This window comes from Lipophrys pholis (assembly GCF_963383615.2).
Source record: "Lipophrys pholis genome assembly, chromosome: 2".
Classification (NCBI taxonomy): domain Eukaryota; kingdom Metazoa; phylum Chordata; class Actinopteri; order Blenniiformes; family Blenniidae; genus Lipophrys; species Lipophrys pholis.
This window is the reverse complement of record NC_137636.1, coordinates 27638231-27658548: the sequence shown is the minus strand read 5'-3', so window position 1 is coordinate 27658548 and position 20318 is coordinate 27638231. Positions and strand designations below refer to the sequence as shown.

The following is a 20318-nucleotide window of genomic DNA, read 5'->3' as shown; positions in this document are numbered from 1 at the left end:
GCCTAACTGATCGCCGTCCGCTGTTCCCCACAGGACAGCAAAACGAAGACCTGGCCCCCGAAAGCCCCGTGGCAGCACACCACCCACACCAACACCATGCCTAATACCAGCTCTTCCTTGTACCAGATGAACATCCCTCCTTCCTCGCAGTGGAGCGACTCCATGCAGATGCTGCAGTCCCCCGTGTGGTCCACGGCCAGCGACTGCTCCCCCTCCACTGGCATCTCCTCCGGTTTTCCCTTCACCCAGCAGCAGCAGCAGCAGCAACAACAGCAGCAGCAGCAGCAGCAACAACAACAGCAACACAAACCCATAACCAAGGGCTTCAAATCCTTCCCCATCAAACACGAGCACAGGCCCTCCTACCTTCACCAGTACTGAAGTCACTGCAGCGTCACGCCCGACAGGAAGACTTCAGCGCATCATGAGGCTAAAACGTTAAGTACACACACTGGCTTAACATTTTTCTATCTATATTTTTCCATGTCAGACATCCCCATTTGGAAAACAAACCACAACACAAAAAAAAAAAAAGAGTTGTATTTTGAAGTTTTTGGAACTGCCATCGTTTTAAACTACAACAAGGTGCATGTGTCACGCCAGCAGAAGTACAGTCTAGTGGTCGTTTCTCTGTCTGCCGGGTTTCCCCTCAGACAAGAGCTGGAGACGCGCACGGCCGTCGCTCCACTTGCTTCTGCAGCTGAACGTGTGTGTGTGTTTGTGTGTGTGTGAGAGAGAGAGAGAGTGTGTGTGTGTGGAGGAGGTCGGGAGGCAGCGTCACAAAAGGGGGGCGGGGAGCTTCAAACGCTCTCATTCTCCCCATAAATATACTGTGTCTACTTAGCTGTAACTGCCAAATCTCACGCCAGATGACTCGGAATACAGCTACCATCTACTGTTTCATAGCTTGTAACATACTGAAGTTGAAATATAAATATTTAGTTCTTTTTATTAAGAGGCTTTGAGCAGGCTCAGCGTAAATATAGTAAGTCACTGCAGAGGTGTAATATGAGAGAAATACACTACTTTTTCTTTTTTCTTTTTTTTCTCCCCCAACGACTGACCAGAGTTAGGAACTATAGCAGTAAACTATGTGCCATGTTGGTATCGATAGCACTTGCAGAATATTATTTCCAACCAAAGCGTTCAGAAGACGAGTGGTGCTGAAGAGAGGCAGATTTCTCTCCACAGAGTCCCAGCGCCCAAAACTGGATGAAAGAAAACCTTCGCCTGGTTCTCTCTGAATTGGCCGTCGTTTGCTCCATACCGACACTAACTCCCATGACGACCTAACTCTCCTTCTGTTGAATAATATACGATATTTTTCATGTACAACTATTGACAGTATTAATCTTATTTTTGTATTTTCTTACATGTTATACCATTACTGTATGTTAGTATTCTTGTAGACATATTGCATAAAACAACAACATTATTTTCCACCTCCCAATATGTGAAAAAAAAGCACATTTTTTTTTTCCTACAGAGTTGAACTTACACCATCTATCTATAAAAGTTACCAAATATGCCATGCTAAACACTAAACTATTGTGTGGTGGGGGTGTTTTTTTGGAGCCCTCGTTTCTTCGGTTTTTATGGCGATGGGCCGTATTTAAAAGCCCAGAATGTTATCTTTTTGTGATGTTTGCGGATGCCAATGTTGCCTGTATTTATGAAATGACACCATGTTTTCAGAAAACTAACATACTTAACATGTTTACAGAGAATTGTTTGCTGTATATACATATATAAATATATATATATAAAAATATATATATATATCTTTTTATAGTTAATGTGCTTTGCACAATCGAGATATAGAGTTTGTTGCTTTTTGTCTGTGTTATCTCCCCTAACTGTTGCAGCCTTTTTTAAGACATCATTACAGACCTTGGACTGTAACTGTTAGCTTCTCAGCTGTGTCAAATGGTTTACTAGTGGCTTCGACAAAAAAAAAAAAGAAAAAAAAAAAAGAAGAATAAAAACATGTTGCCCTGATAGAAGATATGAAGGGGGACTGCTTGGCTTATGTTGCTTATTGTTCTCTTGAGCTGGCAACTGAATCTTTCCAAGTGTACCAGCAATGCAAAAAAACAAATAAAAAAGAAAAAGACTAGCAATTCAAAGTGTTTATTTGTCTTGTTCTTGCCGTTGAAACTGTGCAAAGCAACTTGAAGGTTCCCTCTCCTCTGTTTACCTGCAGCAACAAACGTGATCTCCAGAACTGAGCCGCAGTCGGAGGCGAGAAACGTTGCTGTTCAATCAGGCAATTACCAAGACGACCACATGTGACTGGTTTCTGATTTGCTCTGCACAATAACACCATTCATATCTCTCATGTCATGAGTCCGGGGAGTGACGTGGTGCCCAGAGTCTTCATCGACGTGGAAAATGGAAGATTTGTGCTCCGTTGTGACGAAAGTCCTGCAGAAGTCTAGAGTAGAATTGAGGCTGTTTTCAAGGGGATCACATGAACCTCTGGTTCCTCTGGTTCAGTCCCTTTGCATTGCATCAAGTGATAAAAACTAATAACGCCTTTATTTATGTTCTTTTTCTTGCCTAAAGCGCTCCCACAGTTTCGTATATGTATGCAGAGGCAGACTAGCACCGTTATACACAATATGCACATCAGCTCAAATATCTACTGGAGACACCGTGAACTTTCCTTCATCACGACTTCATTCTGCCGACATGACACGGGCAAGAGTATTTTTCTTTTCTTACATTCGTTAATGCAGCAGGACATTTGTAAATGAGATTACTTTTAGTTTGTTTTGACGTGACACCCAGAATAAACTCACTTAATATAGGTGGGGGGGGGTGTTTACATATATGTGGCCTGGATTCAGAGCTTTACAAGCTGTTTACTTCCAAATACATTCCTTTTCAAACCGAATGAAGGCATTTTGACCTGAACTTGGATATGTCTAAGGTTTTTCAAGTAGTTTTTTTTTTGGGGGGGGTTATAATCAACATACACAGCTTGTTGACAAACATGCAAACCATCAACACCCACAATCAGTGCGTCAATGGTAAGAGGAATTCAATCCCTCCTAGAGGTGGCCTGCATCTCAACCCATTATGGAAAACGGTACCAACAACGAACAAGATGACTGAACGATGAAATAAGTCCAGTGAAACACTTCTTGTACCAGCTCATCGACATCCTTGCGTATCCGCCTGATTTTCACTGTGACTGTTGCTGTACTGGGACGACTTCCAAACGCTGTTCATCAACCTGAAAACTTGTCTGGCCTCGCTGAGGCGATTCTTCATGTCTGCTCCATCATCATGTCCAACAGTGCTGCCAAGGTGAGTGACCTCAGTCGCTGGAAGGTCTGGTCTGTTCAATTGGACTGGTGTTGAGTGTTCAGCGTCATGTCTTCTGATTGATCTTCAGGCCTGACGACTTCCCATCTGAACACCTTTGCACAATAATTCATTGTAAAATGTGTGTGTGTGTGTGTGTGTGTGTGTGTGTGTGTGATAAAGACAGAGTGATTTGGATAAATACAAGCTTCAAAGCAAAGCCAGCAACACTTACATAGTTTTGAATTCAGACACATTAATTGTGCTTTTTTTTTGTTTTTGAGCTTCAATGGCTGGTCACAAGGTTATTTATTATTACGTTATCTTGAGTAGTATGTTATGAAGAAAAACTAGAACTCTGTGATGCATCTTGTGAGCTGGTCGTATTCCTCCAGCAGCTGGAACAAACATCTCATATCATAGGATAACGTACATCCACTGTGAACTTTGAGTTATTTTCAAGTCAAGTCCAGCTCTGAATAAATGAAAAATAAACACTCAAGAAGTCGAAATGAGTACACTTTACCGCCACCTTCTGGTGGGCTGCAGATTACATGCATGTTAAAACAGGCCTCAGTGAACCTTTTTCATCTGCAGATGTAAAATCTTGGCATTAAACCAAAAGTTAGAAGAAAAGTTAAAATCCCTCCACTTCGGGAAGCACCTACACTTTTCTACAGCCTCCACTTGTGTGATCCTCTGGTCAAAATGTGAAGAACTTTTACACGATATGTGAAGGACGAATTAAAATCATTATCTCTGAGTCATTCATGGTGTGTCTATAGTGCAGTGATTGCAAATAGGCTCAATCCACATCTGACGGACTTTCTATTTAGTAGCCTTGAAATAAATCTATTTTCAGGCTGACTGGAGAATAATGGTTCAGCTGATTGAACGTGTCACCAGAGGATACTAGAGGCTAGTATTCAGCCCTTCTTGGTGGCTTTTCAATGTTGCCCCTCGTAGATACTATAATAAACTGAAAACAACTAAATATGCCCCAATGCAGGTGCTGTAGTGTAGTAGTTCAGGCACTGGAGCAGAATCTGGACAGAGGGATTCAATAGGCTGTTTTTTTAAGTCAACGACATACAGTATACCTGGAATTACATATTTATGATTCATCAATAACTACATTATGAAGATCCACACTGTAGTGTAGTGGTTAGCACTCTGGTCTTACAAATACAATATTCCAGGTTTTAATTAAAACTGTTAGAAATGTAAAAATACATTTATACCTACTTATGTACTGACATTTATTCCAAGATACCAACTAATCTAATTCTTAGTATCACTTTCTTTTTTTTTTTATGTTGAGATGTATTTTTAGAAATGTAAATGTTTGGTAAATTAATTTAAAATCCTACCAAATAATTTGGAAAGAAAGTCAACTTACAGGAATTGAGTAACAAGAACAAACTGGAAGTGTAATACCAAAAAAATCAAAGTGGATCAAAAACATTTTCAAGACTTGAGATGTTTCAAAAAGAATTTATGAGAGTATTCACATTTTTTAGACAAATAAGTTAAACTTCTTATAAGATATTACAATACGCCGTTTCTTTTTACAGCAATAAACGGTGTGTCGAGGAGGTACTTTAATCGACATCGTGTTAAATACAAAAACACGTTGAACTGGGTTAAATCACTGTAAATGTTAAATGTCAGTCTGATCAAAACAAACAAAACTTCATAGATGTATAGTATTAACCTGTGAAAACAAATCCTTCTAAATAAGACAGAGTGGAGGTTTCCTTCCTAGAAGACAGATCAACGTGCCGCCATCACGTCTCTGTGGGTCCCTGCACAGCGGGTGTTGATTCTGAGGAGTTACTGAACTGCAAAAAGACACAAGAACAGAATATTAAGACATGGGAGGAAAGAAAACGGCATCTTCTCCCGTCATTGTTGTTGTTGGTCTTTACATTTGGTGGTGCGTTGTCGGGACTCGCATCAGCTATCGTCGCCAAATACACTATGTTGCGGTGCAGGATCTGTTGATACCTGTAAAGAGGAAAAAAAGGGTCAGTCGTGGACACTCCTGGTCCTCGAGTCCCACATTCCTGGCCATTTTCTTTAAGACTCCTGATGGTAATGATTGGCTCATTTTCAGGGTTTCTGCAAAGCTTCAGCAGGATCCATTCATTAGACTCTGGTGTGTCGGAGCAGGAGAACATTAAAAACATGCAGGACTGCGGCCCTCGAGGACCAGGAGTGTCCACCAAAGGTTAACTGGTCTTGACTACAACACTAATTGACCCATGTCCAGGTCGCTGCAGGTTTGAGAACTTACTGAACACACTCCACAGCTCGTCCCTTCTGCATGTATTCAGTGATGCATCGGATCAGCTGGTCGTTTTCATCCAACAGCTGCAACAAACACACTGCCAATTAAACGCTACCCACTTTTATTATCACGAGATCAAATATATATATCCACCGTGTACAACAGGAATCACTGTCTCAATGTCCGACCCTGAATAACTGAGTTATAAACCAGTTCGGAGCCGATGTGAACATATTCCAGAAAACTAGTTTGAGGCTAGAAGCTAAAGCTAGCATCGAAAGCTAAAACAAAAATTCAAACTACGAGTCAAATGTTTCGCTGTCGCTTCATAAGTCTGTTTAACGGAGGTGTTACCCTCTGTATCGTTTCCTGGTTGATTACCGCCTTCCCTCGTAGTTTCTTTGGGACGAATACGATCGACATTTTTTGTAAAATCAGTTAAGTCTATCGTTTGTTTACACCGCCAGGGGAATCCGCTTCTTCTTCTACGTTTTTTTCTTCTTCTTCTTCTATGGTTCTCCATCGCCTTTACGGCCGACCTGCGCAAGGGGTTTTGTGGCCACCTGCTGGTCAGCTGCTGAAACTACATTCCTTTTTGTTTTTAATAGTGTATTTGCACAAAATAAGAATAAAATACAGAATTATAAGATCCCCACCAACGAGCATTACAAAGAACCAAAGGACAACAAGCAGAGATAACTAACATAGGAGTGAATTAAAACAGTTACCTAAACCAAACAACATATGAACTCAGAATTAGTGGGATACTATTTAGACTAGAAATAATTAATTCATTTAGCCTTAAAAAGGGCCAAAGAGGAAAGCAATTTAATATCTGATGCTGAGAGGATAAAGCTGTGAAATATATCTGCAAGCTCTTGTTTATTCATCATGGATTTGTACATAAATATGTTTGTAGAGTATCCATAGATGAAATTGTAAAAGTTTAAACTTTCTAACCCTAACAGCCTCATCGATCATTGCTTTTATAACTTTACAGAATAACTGTTTCAACCCTCCTTTTGTGTTCCTTCATGTAAACAATTTGCTATTCCGGGTTAAAAATCGCTGTTCTATTAAATGAATATAATACATATTTTCACTGCTTGTATTAAATGTTTGACCAACTTAACTTCTTGACATTACAACTCTTCAACTTCTATTTTTGAAGTTTTAACTTCATCGGTTTTAAGCTTAAACGCATTAATTTTCACTTTAACACGAAACACAGTGTTCATCACAGACTAAATTGGGTTAAAGTTAGGAATCATTTGTTTGGAATCAGTTTACATGTTCATACAGTCACATAAAGTAGGAAACTGTTGAGTTCCCATCAAAAGTGACTAGATATATTCAGTGTAAGTACAAAGGAAAGTCGACTTGGATTTCCCCATTTTATTTCTAAAGACCAGTCATTTTTGTTGGAGACGCAAAATTCAATGTAAATTGATAAAATGCATCATGTTAAAATGATCTTTGTGGACTAAGTTGTACTCTTACGCAAGTCTGAGCAAACTGACTACATATAAAACAACGCTAAAGCAAAATCAGCATTTTGAATATCGCATCTGAGCTTATTTGCATTACCGACTGTTGCCGATCTTCAGGTCAGGGATGTGTGTTTCCAGCACTTTCTTTTAATTAGCACAAGAAATCATTAAACCTTTATTGAAAAATGTATTCTAGGTCATGAAAACCCTAAAATGTGCTTTGTGATATAGATTAGTCCAGGCTTTGTTGCTATTGAGCATTTCTGATGTCTTACATTATCAGTTTTCTTTAAACAACAGGTAGAAATACAATAGTTGAAATTAGTCCTGTAACAAACGTGTCTATCCAGCAAACTATAACTTGAATGACTGTTAAACTTTTAACAGTGGAGACTTGAGGTTTGCGTTTCCTTAAAATAAAATTCAGGAACATAAAAACAAACATACCTTGTAAATTGTACAACTCTTTATTTTCTTTACGTAAAAACTCCATTTCGCTGATATTGTCAAGAAAACTATTCCTGGTTTACAATTCCAGTGACCAGAAGGAGTAGCAAACATATGAAAACGTGTCAGTTTCGAATAGTTTCTGTAATACTTTTGTCACAAATTGAATCTATTGCGAAAAGCCCATATAAAGTGATGGTTCCTACGGCTATATGCGCTGATCGCCTGTCCGTCTCGTCTCCCCGTTACAACGGCACGTCTTCAGCTCGGCTGCTCTCGGCTACACAACCACTGCTAGAGGAGGAACCCAGGATCTAGTCTCACCCTGTAGTGCTATTGACATGTTTGTAACATTGATATTAAAGGGAGAGCTGTAAGAAATTCACCACTCTCAAGGTAATCCCTAAAACACTAAGAAATAAGAGCAAAAAAAACAAACAACAAAAACAGAATTATACCACTTGACCTGAACGCACTGGCAACACATCCAGTTCTTCTCCCTTTGTGTGTCAGTGCAAATAAAAAAAACAAACAAAAGAAAAAACACTTGAGAGAATAATCACATTGACAACGATGCAACACGAGGAGCTACAAACAAGCTGGAGGTCTGATATTTGTGAGAGATGCTCCCAATCGGTATCGTTGGTACTTCGTTCTGCTGATGGAAAGATGAGGAGGATGGATACAAGTGCGTGACAATTCAAATGAGGCGGATTTTAAACAAGAAAAAAAAAAAAGAAAAAAAAGAAAGGAGTTGGCTCAGTATGTTCAGGAGGTACTGAAATGACAAGTCTCACGTTGATCAACACAGGTTATTTTTCTTTTTGGCAAAATAGCAGAGGAGCATCTTCAGTCAAACCTTATGTGTTTTACTCTCGAGAACTTGAACGACAATTAAAATGAACGGGTGGACACCAGAGAGACAGATCATCTCTGTTATGTCATCTACAGAAACATGACCGACCCGAAAACAATAAGTACTTCTAAAGCTAACGCTGTATGGAGGAACGAACCCATCTGAAGTGCAGAGTTTCTACAAAGTAGAAGTGAGTTTGTTTGGCAAGCATCAATTGGTTTAGCAGGGCAGTAAAAAAAAGAAGAAAAAGCTTGGTTTACATTCACTTGATAATTCAGATTTTAAGTTCTCACCTCATTAGTTCATCGAAACTCAAATGGTGCTTTCTCTTGACTTGTAATGTTAACGGAGGAAAAAAGAAAGAATATGTAGAGCAAAAAAAAACAAACAACAAATGTGAGCAGAGAACACAGCAATGCAACAGGCAATGCTTTCGACAACGTTGCCAACAAATCCCACAATGTCAGAAACAGAGAAACGTAAAGCTGTGATCCACTCTCAGGATCCAGACGGCTTTCAATGAACAGCTTCGCTGAGAAATCAGCTCGATTGATACAAAAGTTCAAAATCACCCCAAAGCAGGATCTTTACACGTCTGCTGGCTGTGAACCACTCAACTTCTGGGGGCAGGAAGAAAAGAAAAAACAAAAACAAAACATAATTGGGGCTCATTGTTGAAGTTGAGAGAGGGGGCGACGCTCTCAGCCCCTGATGTCAAACAATCCACTGAGCTGCTGGTGACTCACATGTCTTCATTCTTTCTGTCAAATGTTGAGACCAAAGAGGTTTTCTTGAAAGGAAATTATTTCATGTCGAGTGGCTACAATTTTCTGTGGATCTGCTGCTGCAGGACTACGCAGCCACCTTGTTCTCCTTCTGAAACACAAAACCAAACAAAGCTCAGAAAGACAACATTACCGTTCCACTCTTACCTACATCCATTTAGAAACCTATGAACTCACCCTGTATTCAAAATCAGAGAAATCCCGGCCTCCGTGTCCACCTCGGAATCCTCCTCGGAATCCGGGCGGGGCGCCTCGCGGCGGCCCGAACGACCCTCTGCTGGAGGAACGGCCGCGGCCTCCGCGAGGCCCCATGAAGCCTCGGCCGCGGTAGCCGCCTCGGCCCCGGTGATGCCTCAGAGGGATGCCGAATGTCTCCGCGTTCATCCGTCTCTCCTCGGCCCAGGTAGGCCTTCGGTCTCTGACGCAGCAGCAAACAATCCAGATCAGGACACAAACAACATTTTCATGAGGCCGTTTGTCGTCCCATGAAACGGTTTAAATGTTTCTCCAGACTGAATCGATAAAAAAACCTCACTTAATGTGACACAAAGCAAACGTCTCACCTTGAAAATCCTCTTTCTCCACCTTTACTGAAAAGACAAATCAACACTAAGAGTCAGTATGTTGGTGTGACGTGTCACTGAAGTACACAGATACTGAAGTCAGAGGAAACAGAGTTCCCACAGCTGAGAGTACCTGGGATCATCACAGGACAGGTTATCGAAGAAGGACTTGGACTTGTCATAGTAACACGAGTTGTTGACGGCCTCCTCCTCCTCGGTGGTCCCCTCAGTGGCTGGATGTTCAGAGTCGGCCGTCTCCCCTCCATTCAGCGCCTTCTCACCTTTGTCATCTGCAGAGACGATGGGACCCCCCCCAAAACATTAGACATTGAAGAGCAGTTGTATCATGAATGAATATCAGTTTGTCGCCGCCATGTTTTCAAGAGTCGCTGAGAGGGTCGTACCTCTCAGTTTGAGCTTAGTCTGCAGCTCTTTGTCGATCTCGTCTTTGTGAAACTGCGCGTTGGCCGTCTCAAAATCAAAGTCTTCATCAAACTTCATGGTTCCATCCCTGCGTACATTCACTTTGCCTCTGCTGCGGTTTCCTCTTCCTCGCCCGCGGCGGGTCGGCTGCATGCCCGCTAAGCAGGAGGAGGAGTCAGTTAGCTTTGTGCTGCAGCGTTTCTCATGGAAATGAAGACTCAAATATTAAATTCATTAATATTTTACTCACCAGCGTGGCGCTTGTTGGGATCCCTGTTTTCCAAAGCACCATGCTCACTATCTGGCTGTGGCACTTTTTGGACCTCAGGAGCTAAAAATCAAAGTACAATTCCTATCAGTTAAACACGAGGCGCACGGCTACTAATAAGATAACAGGTGCAGAAGCAGAGTTCAGCTGGAAGCAGGCTTATCAGAGTTTGTCCAAAGACGATAAATTCAAAACTATTGACTTTTTCTGGTGGGGGGGGGGGGGCTCAGTAACCCCTTATTAACTGTTATAAAGCTAGAACTTCATTATGAAACACCAGTGCTGAATCACAGTTGTGTAAATATTGGCCACACCATGTATATGTTACCTTTTCTCTGTTCCAGGAGGTCGGGGGGCCTCTGGCTGGTAGTGGGTCTGGAAGCAGCTGCCCCCCCATGACTCCTCTGTCCTACAGGTGCAGGTGGAGCCGGGGCAGCTGAAGCTGGGGCCTGCACTGCAGATTCAAGGGTGGAACTCTTCGCTAGAGAGTCCAAGTGGGGACTTGCACGTCCTGAAAGACGCAGAGTGAAAAGAATGAGCTCCACAGTGCGAGTAGGACAAAGCTAGTTTCCACCACAAATCTCTCTGTACTCTATGTTTACTGTAAAGACCATCTGGCACTGCTCATTACCTGCAGCTCCAGAAGAGCCAAACTGCGGAGCTCCCAGCGACGCCACACCAAACTGGCTGTAAGAAGGTATAGGGGCCCGGCTGAACGGTGCGTAAGACCCCGGGGCCTGGAATGATGGTGCTGCAGCTGCATTGGTGGATCCAACGGAAGACTACAAACACAAAAACACAGGTATATGAAAATCCATTACAACATCAACAAACATAGACCAGCTTTTCACTTACAATTACAAAATGTTTTAGCTTCACTCAACTCTCACAGCAATACAACAATTCAGTGACGACAGACGTCATGAGAGATTCATCCACATATACGCAAAGTGAAGACAATTCAAGATATTTGACTGAATCAGGATACTTGAGTGTCAAATGAGGCTCTAGTGATTTAACACCTGATGCAAATGTGCTGGGCAAATCACTGTAAAAAAACATGGAATTAGATACTGATCATTTTGAAGAGGCGAGTCCTGATAAACAAGGACACGTCAATAAATTGAAGCCACAATCAATGTGATGAGCTCCACCTGTGGCATTACAGAGTCACACTGCAGGGCTGGAAAAAAAATGTCCAGTAAAGTCAGAGGATTGTAACTATAAAAAAAGGAACAAGTCAATTTTCAGTTGTAGACATTGTATCAGACTTTGAGTCAAATGTACAAAGCAGTAAACGCAAAGTAAAACTGTTAATGGACACTGATTGAAACAGGAGGCTGATCAACAGACTACACAGGTGAAAAGAATAACATTAACGACGAGTCGCAGCACATTCAGCTGAACTTACTTGAACTATTGCAGGGTCCTGAGGCAGCGAGCTGGCGGCTTTGGGTGGCTCACAAACTGTCAGGTCTTTTATGTCGCTCCCTCTGAAGATGATGTACTCAAACACCTCCTCTCGAGGCGGAATAGGCCGTTCAGTGGGGCGGTCTTCAGTGCCAAAGGAGCGAACTGTTGAGAAAATTCATAGAGTTACAGTCACTGTTGAAGAAAGTACATCTTTGCAAGTAAAAAACATAGCAATTAAACTACTAGTGAATTTCAAGCTTAAAATAGCCAATATTAGGCTGCATAACTATATGATAAAACAAACTTTCGAGAAAGAATGAAAGTTGAAAAGTCAACTTTTGGTAGTTTTCTGTCAAGTTTGTCAGTACTGCCAATTGGATCCTCGAACAATTTCAATTTACCCAAGTAACATAAATAACTATTCACTGACTAAACCAACATGTAGTTTGTCAAGAGTGTAAAACAAACACGTATTAATATAACCAATTCAATTATAAAAGTGAACGAATCTTTGTTTAAATGTATCATTCCAATGCAGCTTAGATAGCACATTACCGCGGGTAGGATCATTATGAAGAGCTCTCTGACCGTTCTAAGTCACTAACTTTCCACTTTGAGGCTCCTGGTAATCAGAGTTTGACGTTTAGTCTTTCCACAATGTAAACAAAGGACGCAGACAGTTAGCTGAGGTAGCTAACTTAAAGCTAAGTGGCACAACTACCTGTGCTGAAAACTCAACTTTGCTGTCTTTAAAGTGAGTTTGGGACCTGATAGAGGAGATTAATCCACCTTTCAGTGACTTATCTCACCTTTAGCCAGAGCCACGGTCGAGTTTTCCGTGTCGATGGTGTATAAGATTCCTTCATAGCGGATCTCGGCCTTGGAGATGAGGCTGATTTTGCTGCCGATGTAAGGCGTTCCTCCTCCACTCATGTTGGCCCCGTTGCTTTTAAAACCGCTGCTACTTCCAGGGAAAAAGCTCTCCGTCAAACGAAGGGTGGACTGCGGTGTTCTCGGGGCTGTAGAAGAGTGAGTCGGGACGCTTCGCAGTGGATCTCAGTCGGAGCTCGAACTGCTCTCTACCACGACATGGCCGTTTTCATTTTCCTTCCCCCGCCGCGGAGGATGCTGGGAAAAGGGCCGAGGCTCAATCTGCTCAAATAGCCTCCTCCTGTATATCCTTGCTGCTCAAAAAGTATTGTTGAAGTGTCATCCAACGTAATGATTTGGACACTGTGGCGTCTTTAAATCAGATTTAATCAAAATTGCCGTTCATTTCTGCTGAAATAACAGTATCATGTGTATCAGAGGACGTTTAACAGAAGTGTGAGATGCAGCCATTTGTCATATCGCGAGAATTTACGAGATCACGTTTCTCCACCCCGCACCCACATTTCAAGACGATACAAACCAAGATGTAGAGTTATATACAGACGATATACAACTTTACTGCATAATTCGACTCAAATACTCTGAAATGTAGATTTATTTGTATTAGTTTACGACTCGGAAACGGAAACGACGACAATGTGCAGAAGGGAGCTACATCGCCTCGCGCGCGCTGGTTTCTGAACGTGCACGGTGCTCACAGCTTTACGATAAATCGTCGGTATTCTGGACTAGATGATCTTTAATGGGATAAAAAAAATATAAACACAAAAACGAGCCGCCCCCTTCTCTCGTTTACTGACGTCAGATTCATTCCCACAATGCCTGGTAACACGCAGGCGCACTGCGCGGGGAAAAAATCTAAGACAGCTATCTGTGATCAGAGATGGCGGGCGCCTCCGACCCCCTGGAAGATATGCTCTTTTCAGAGGTGGATGAGAAAGCTGTGAGCGACCTGGTGGGCTCGTTGGAGTCGCAGCTTGCAGGGCAAAGCAACCCAGCCGGGAAAGCAGACGAAAACGGAGGCACTGGCTCCGTGGCTCCCGCTAACCATCACTTAGGGAAAACGGTTCCAGCTCCAGTGAACACCACAACACTGGAACAACAACAACAAGGACGGAGGAACAAACCTGAGATGCGCCAGGAGATCAACTGCAAAGAGGTTAGCCCGGATAAAACTGTCACGTCCCCTCCTTTCGGGGAGCCCTCCACTACCCCGGCTGCCCGCGAGAGCGACACTACCAGCGGCGGCTCGCAAACACATGGAGCATCACTCACAACACTGACTGCATCTGGCGTGTCAACTTTGGCTCCGGCGACTCCAGCTGTTCCAGCGGCTCCAGCGGCTTCAGCGGCTCCAGCGGCCAGCATCGCCGCCGCATCCAACCGGGGCTCCAAGGGCAGCCCCGGCAGCGCCGAGGCGTTAGCGGAGGCGAACCCCCCAAGGAAACGCGTAACGACGCCGCGGAGGAACGCTTCTGCACGGATAAAGAGTTTCAACGGCGCGGCGGTGACGACCAGGAGGAACAGCAGCACGACGGAGGGCGGCAGCTCCACGGACCCCGGAGAAAGTCCCCCAAACTCCACCAGACCGGCCACGTCCGCCATCAGCACCTCCACTTTCACCCTGACCAACGCCAGCCTGCCCGTGGCTCTGGACCGGGGGACCCCTACCATCGCCCTGCACAGACTCCCCAGTCACATCGTGGCCAGTATAGCCCAGAACGGGAACGGGACCAGCGTCTCAGCCTTGGTCCAGCAGGGCGCCCGCATCGGACCCGTCCCCTCTGCAGCTTCTCCGGGGAGTCAGGTCAAAACCGACACCGAGGCTTCCAAAACAGACGATTGTCAGTCCAAAATTGTAATGTCGGGTCCGTCTAGTGGTGTGAACTCTGTTATAAACCCTGTTGCACCTGCTCCTCCTGTGGCCACGCCGACCACCACCACAGCATCAGCCACCACCACCACCACCACAGTGGTGACCCAGCCTGTGAGCTCTGTGGCCCCCGCTGCTGGGCTCACAGCCATGGCTGCTACTACTACTACTACGTCTACGTCTGTGAGTGGGACTCTTCAGGCCACGGCGGTGACCACCACTGTCAGTTTGGTCAGGCCCGCAGCCCCCTCTCCCACGCCGGCTTTGGCCCCCGCCGCACAGACTCAACCCCGTCCGGGACTCACAGCACCTCAGAGGATTGTTGCCCCCCAGCTCATCGTCAGACCACCTCAGCAGCAGACGACCATTCAGCTGCCCCCTGGGTTTACTATCCCACCCGGTAAGGAGGAAGACGTTTACGTCAGGGATGGAACAAACTTACTAGAAGCTCCTGGGCTAGATCGTCAGTGTTGTGCAATGTTTGTTGGGCTGTTTTCATGTTCAGAAAATAGTCGTTCATCACATTTTCTGCATATTATGCTGTCTTCTGTGGTCATTACATATCACTTATGCCTTTTGCTTGTTAGGATAACATACATAACATAAACACTTACCTGGATAAATGTGTCAGATAATCAAAGTAAGAGAAGACTGACTTTGTGTGTGTTGATTTGTTCCAGAAATTCCACATATAGGCATCACCTGATGAGGCTGGTGTCAAATGACACAAACTCAGTGTTGCAGTAGAGTGAGAACGAGTGGGTCTCTCTGGAGAAAGTGGACTTACATTGGGAGCGACAGAAGAAACTTGTTTCAGACAGGAGGGGGACCCGTGTATAGATTAATAAAGATGTGTTTGAAATGCTGACTGATGAAAAGGTACTCCTGTGGAAATCCCAGCATGAGATTGGGCATAATAGATCCATATTAATCACACAGCACTTTCTGACAAATGCTTTGAATTTTTAAAAATGACACCCCACAATCGGAAACAACAACTGTAATTGTCAAGTGAACGTTCAGTTACTTTTCAAAAACGTTGCTCTTTGCTCTGGATAATCACATAGAAAGACCTGGGAGTCCTGGCAATGCTGACACATGAGAACGCGACAGATAACATGTGATGGGTGTATTTATTTATCAGATGCAGAATGCACCAGTAAAACTCAAACGTTTTTCCAAATGTTCAAACTCAATGACCTTAGTGTTCCTGTATGTTGGGAAAACACTGAAATATGTCACTGGTGAGCAGAATCATTGTAAACAGTGAAACCTGGTCAACATACAGTTTGAGATTTGTATTTATGCTCCTTGTTGCTACTTGCTGGCTTTCATGGAGAATCTGCATCTTACTCAGTAGCACTTTGCATAAAGTCATACTGAGGGCGGCACTGACGGCTGAGCTAAGTTCATCATGGGTTTGATAGGATTGTCACAATTAGTGTGTTTGTATTTCTATTCAATGTAGGTTTACAATCCACTTCCACATGACTGTTTCAGTATTACAAGAACTCTGTCAAAGCCTCTGCAGTATAGTTTTACCTCGGTGGTGGGTGCTTACGTCAAATATAAACAGGAGATTGTATGTTTTCTAAATGTGGAGAGGGATTGTTCTGTGATTTTTTCGGTTATAACTCGTACACAAGCTGTTATTTTGTTAAGTTAAAATGGGCAGGGTAATACCGGTGGTCAGAACCATCCCTGCTCTGTTTTTCGGTCTTGAACGTTGTTCCGAGTCATCTTACTTCAGAAACAAAGTCACCGTGGGATTGCTGAGAGAACGATAGAAATACTCTGTTAACCTTCCTGCATGTCTTTTTCACTTTACAGAAAAACTGTGATGATAAACATCTGTTTAGTGAAACGTGTGCTTACCTGACATAGGGTACTATACAAATGTGATCACTTGATAACTGCTGTCCAGGCGTTGCAGACGGAGTAAGGATTTGTGTAATTAGATTATAATCACTGCTCCAGTTAAATTCACCACCGCCGGGACTGACACTTGTTCAACACTCTGGCTCTAGATCAATGTAAATCTTCGAAAACTACGTTTTAAACCTTGTCGTGAAGTTGCGTTGTATTACTACTCTTGCTCTGTACAAGCCCACTTTATTACAAGAATACCACTGGGTGCAGTATTTCTCTTGTTGAGTGTTTCAATCCCATTCTGTGACGCTGACCTCTTCTTCATGCTTCCTGCTGCTTTAGGGATGGTGTTGGTACGGACGGAGTTGGGCCAGCTGGTTATGGTTCCCCAGCAGGCTTTGGCTCAAGCTCAAGCTCAAGCCCAAGCCCAGGCGCAGGCACAGGCCCAGGCCCAGGCTCAGAACAACATCTCTCCTCGACCTGCTACCCCCACCACAGGCGCATCCTTCAGAGTAACAACTCCACAGGTGAGACTCCCCTGCTGAACACACATGAGAGATGCCATCTGTGGCTTTTTGCTAATGTGACAGGATCGTGCAAAGATAGTTTTTTTTCTTCTTTAAAAAAACAAAACAAAAACAAACTCAGAACAGGAGGTGTGAGGCAGGTCAGAGGGCTGTTTGAATAGGCATGGTACACTTTGGTAATGATGTGTAGTTTTGTTCATCACTCCTGCTACAAGTGTCCCAAATTGTCTGTTGTTATTCACTTCATACTCATTTTTTCTCTTCTGAAATCTTCCTACATCCCCATTTCATCATATCTTGGTCATTACTGTGCACATAAGAACAAACCTTTTGGCTTACGCTTGATTTGTGCATCTTGTGTCATGTATTCTAGAATGTACATTTTTTTCAACTTAGAATTGATTCAAAATTTCATGAGCCTCTGGTAACATTTGGAATAACTAAATAAGCACATATATTTAGGTTAGAGAGGCGAGCTTGCTGACAGGCCACCACTCTGGGTCTATGAGCAAAGGCACTGACTTCCAACATCTCCCAGAGTGTTAACTATGAATAGGACGGGTTAAATGCAGGAAAATGAACCCTCCAAGGGAATCAACAAAGTAACTCATATCATAAAGAAGTATTTTATGCTTCAAGATGTGAGATATTATTCAGATATTAAGGGAAAATATCACAAAGAAATACCTGCATGTCCCTTCATTTGCAAGCAATAATACTGATACTCTTATTTTAAATAATATTAAAATAATCCAAATGTCATTGTGATAAAAACACTCGTCATATTAAATAACTACATGACATAACATCCCAAAAATATTTAGTGTCATATTAATACTGAATATATAGAGGCTTTTTTTAAACATGTTGAGTCCAACATGGTAGAAAATGTGACAATACGTATTCATCAGTCTAATTGTGCTGTCGGACTTCTTCTGTGCACATCCAATTCATTGGACCAGACCATATCCCAGCATGCACCAGGTAAGAGGGAGACCACATGTGGGACAGGTTGTCAGTCCATCACTGAGCTAATGTTAAGAAATAACCACACACACATCCTTGACTATTTAAAATCACTATTTTCACATGCTTATTTTTGGATGGTGTGAGTGACCACGTTTCCTGTCTGCAATGCAGCTTTATTTGTATAACACAGTTCAACAATGCAATTCAAAGTGCTTTAGAAAAATAGAATACACTAGAAATACTATCTGAGAGGGAAAATATTATTATTATTATTATTATCATTATTATTACTACAGTGACAAATAAGTACAATTGACAAAGAGAAAAGTGTATAAAAACAAGGGAGGTTAAAACAACAAACTGAAATCTAAAATATTTTTTTTGAATATTCTAAAGAACACAAGAATAATTCAATTCACTTTAATTCAATTTTATTTGTATAGAACACAATTCCTTTTCAAGGCACATTTACAGAGAAAAACCCAACAGAGAATGGGAACTTGAAAGCACACAAGTTTGAGAAAGGCTGCAGCAAACTAAAAGCTCTTCAGTCTGGTGTTAAAAGAACTCAGACTTGTAGCCTTCCTGCAGTTTGCTCCAAAGATTTGGTGCATAACGTCTAACAGCAGCTTCCGCATGTTTGTCTCTGACTCTTGTTGCACCCCGAGAAGGGAAGGAACATATTATGAAGGACACAGGGAACCGGTTAGGATTTGTACCATTTTTATTTGCTTAATTTTCTTTTAGTTTGCTCGTTGGTTTTACTTCAGAAACGTGGCGGAGCCTGAAAAGAAAACGGGTGAAGCAAAAACCAGAACACGACAAAAACCCATAACCACCCCGTCTCCTAAACTAATAAAATACCAAAAGAACCGATACCTGGTGGGCTGGCAAAACAAAACAAACAGGTGCGGTGCCGGGCCAACCCTGTACAGGGCCGTAGGAGCCGGTACCAACACCAAATCTAAGAAAAGAAAAACAACCTTCCATGATACTTAACACTCTGGACCGGAAAGCAGGTTTGATTCAGATGAACTCTCAGGTCAGATGATCCGAGATGTATTCAGAGATTTGTAGACCAGCAGTAAAATTTTAAAATCTACTATATATACATGCAGTGTAAATACAGACTAGAGCAGTGAAGGACCATGTGGTCTTAAATGAGGAGGACAGAACAGGTGAATGAATGCAGCTTAGTGGTGCAGAGGAGCGGTGCCATGTAGATAGTGGCGGCTGGCCAATAGAGGGCACCAGCTTTGAAAGCTGGATTGATGTGTTGTTTGAAAATATACCTGATATACCTTTTGCTTTTCCTAAACTCAGACTGTGATTTCAAGTAAACCAGCCCCAAAACACATAAAAGGGACTAATCAAGCATTTGCTTAGATTTGTTTACAAGTATGTTAATAAAAGAGAAAAGAGTCATTCTATTAAGTGCTGTCTGTTCACTAGCTGTTTAAAAGTACAATAACGTTCATCACCGGGGGCCTCTCTCAATCTAAAAAAAGGCCAGATTATTGTAATGTGGGTTATAAACGCACTGTATTTAAATGAAGTTAACGTTGGTTGAAACTGAGTAATAATGAAGAGCCCCACCTAAGGAATGTATCACCAGCCGCCACTGCATGTAGACCAGAACCAAAAGGAGCCGGTCTTATTGTAGGTGGATAAGTGTTGTGAGGAACCACAGAAATGAGAAGGTTCTAGAGTTCTATACATGAAACGATAGGAGATTTCGAGTTTGTTAGCACGGCCCACTCAAGTTCCAGATGGAGTGAATAAGGGGGAATATCCGAGTGTTGTTCACACGATAGTTGTTGGAGAAATCATTTAGGTGTGTGGTAATTTAAGTGTGTTATGAACTCCTCTTTTCGTGTTTGCCTGCTCGGAACAACAAAACCCGATGAAGACAGTGCAAAGCTCAAGACAGTTAATATGTAATCAACCGTATTTCTGAGTCAATAATAAACAAATGTGCCGCTGGATGCGATTTGTTCGTGGGCATTTCACTGCCACGCGCTTTATAACCTTGTTTGATTTGGTTAATCTTGCTGCATGCAGTGGCAAAAGTCTGGTTAAAATTCCAGTGCTGATCTACTCTGTGGGAGACTTTATAAGCCATCAAAATAGGACTTGGCTGTTGTATAACAAAAGTCGCTGTCTTCGTCAGGATGAATCAGTCAACATATCGAGTAACACGTACTTGATACTCATGATACTTTCTTCTTTTACTTTTCCATGTGGAACTGCTGCATTTTTGACGACCTAAAGTCGCTCAGACTCGCATGAACACACACACACACACACACACACACACACACACACACACACACACACACACACGC

General features: G+C 42.7%; 4 protein-coding genes across 5 annotated transcripts in view; 2 read left to right on the top strand and 2 right to left on the bottom strand.

The window, feature by feature from the left end:
• Positions 1 to 584, top strand: part of garre1 (granule associated Rac and RHOG effector 1) — a 36915-nt gene extending 36331 nt beyond the window's left edge. The window contains exon 14 of the mRNA XM_080458166.1: positions 34 to 584. Within this exon, the coding sequence (XP_080314292.1) occupies positions 34 to 381 (348 nt within the window). The 3' untranslated portion in view covers positions 382 to 584. The remainder of the gene's footprint in view (positions 1 to 33) is intronic.
• Positions 585 to 4787: 4203 nt separating this feature from the next.
• On the bottom strand, positions 4788 to 6089 carry ss18l2 (ss18, like 2). Its single transcript, XM_080458435.1, has 4 exons — positions 5954 to 6089; positions 5606 to 5682; positions 5238 to 5316; positions 4788 to 5150 (listed from the first exon to the last, which is right to left on the bottom strand). The coding sequence occupies exons 1-4, from the start codon at positions 6020 to 6022 to the stop codon at positions 5097 to 5099; spliced, it is 279 nt and encodes a 92-aa protein (XP_080314561.1). The 5' UTR covers positions 6023 to 6089; the 3' UTR covers positions 4788 to 5096.
• Positions 6090 to 7535: 1446 nt separating this feature from the next.
• On the bottom strand, positions 7536 to 12953 carry lsm14ab (LSM14A mRNA processing body assembly factor b). Of its 2 annotated transcripts, XR_013935159.1 has the most exons (11): positions 12654 to 12953; positions 11843 to 12006; positions 11063 to 11213; positions 10760 to 10942; positions 10414 to 10494; positions 10145 to 10321; positions 9874 to 10030; positions 9741 to 9767; positions 9355 to 9595; positions 9139 to 9268; positions 7542 to 9012 (listed from the first exon to the last, which is right to left on the bottom strand). XR_013935159.1 is itself a non-coding variant. In XM_080458429.1 (10 exons), the coding sequence occupies exons 1-10, from the start codon at positions 12775 to 12777 to the stop codon at positions 9245 to 9247; spliced, it is 1329 nt and encodes a 442-aa protein (XP_080314555.1). In that variant the 5' UTR covers positions 12778 to 12949; the 3' UTR covers positions 7536 to 9244. The 2 variants fall into 2 exon arrangements, 1 of the variants encoding a protein (XP_080314555.1); XM_080458429.1 differs by having other exon boundaries at positions 7536 to 9268; positions 12654 to 12949.
• A 592-nt stretch (positions 12954 to 13545) lies between these two features.
• LOC308126868 (transcription initiation factor TFIID subunit 4) overlaps positions 13546 to 20318 on the top strand; it is a 108328-nt gene continuing 101555 nt past the window's right edge. Inside the window, exons 1-2 of the mRNA XM_080491558.1 lie at positions 13546 to 15008; positions 16820 to 17004. Coding sequence (XP_080347684.1) covers positions 13619 to 15008; positions 16820 to 17004 — 1575 coding nt within the window. The 5' untranslated portion in view covers positions 13546 to 13618. The remainder of the gene's footprint in view (positions 15009 to 16819; positions 17005 to 20318) is intronic.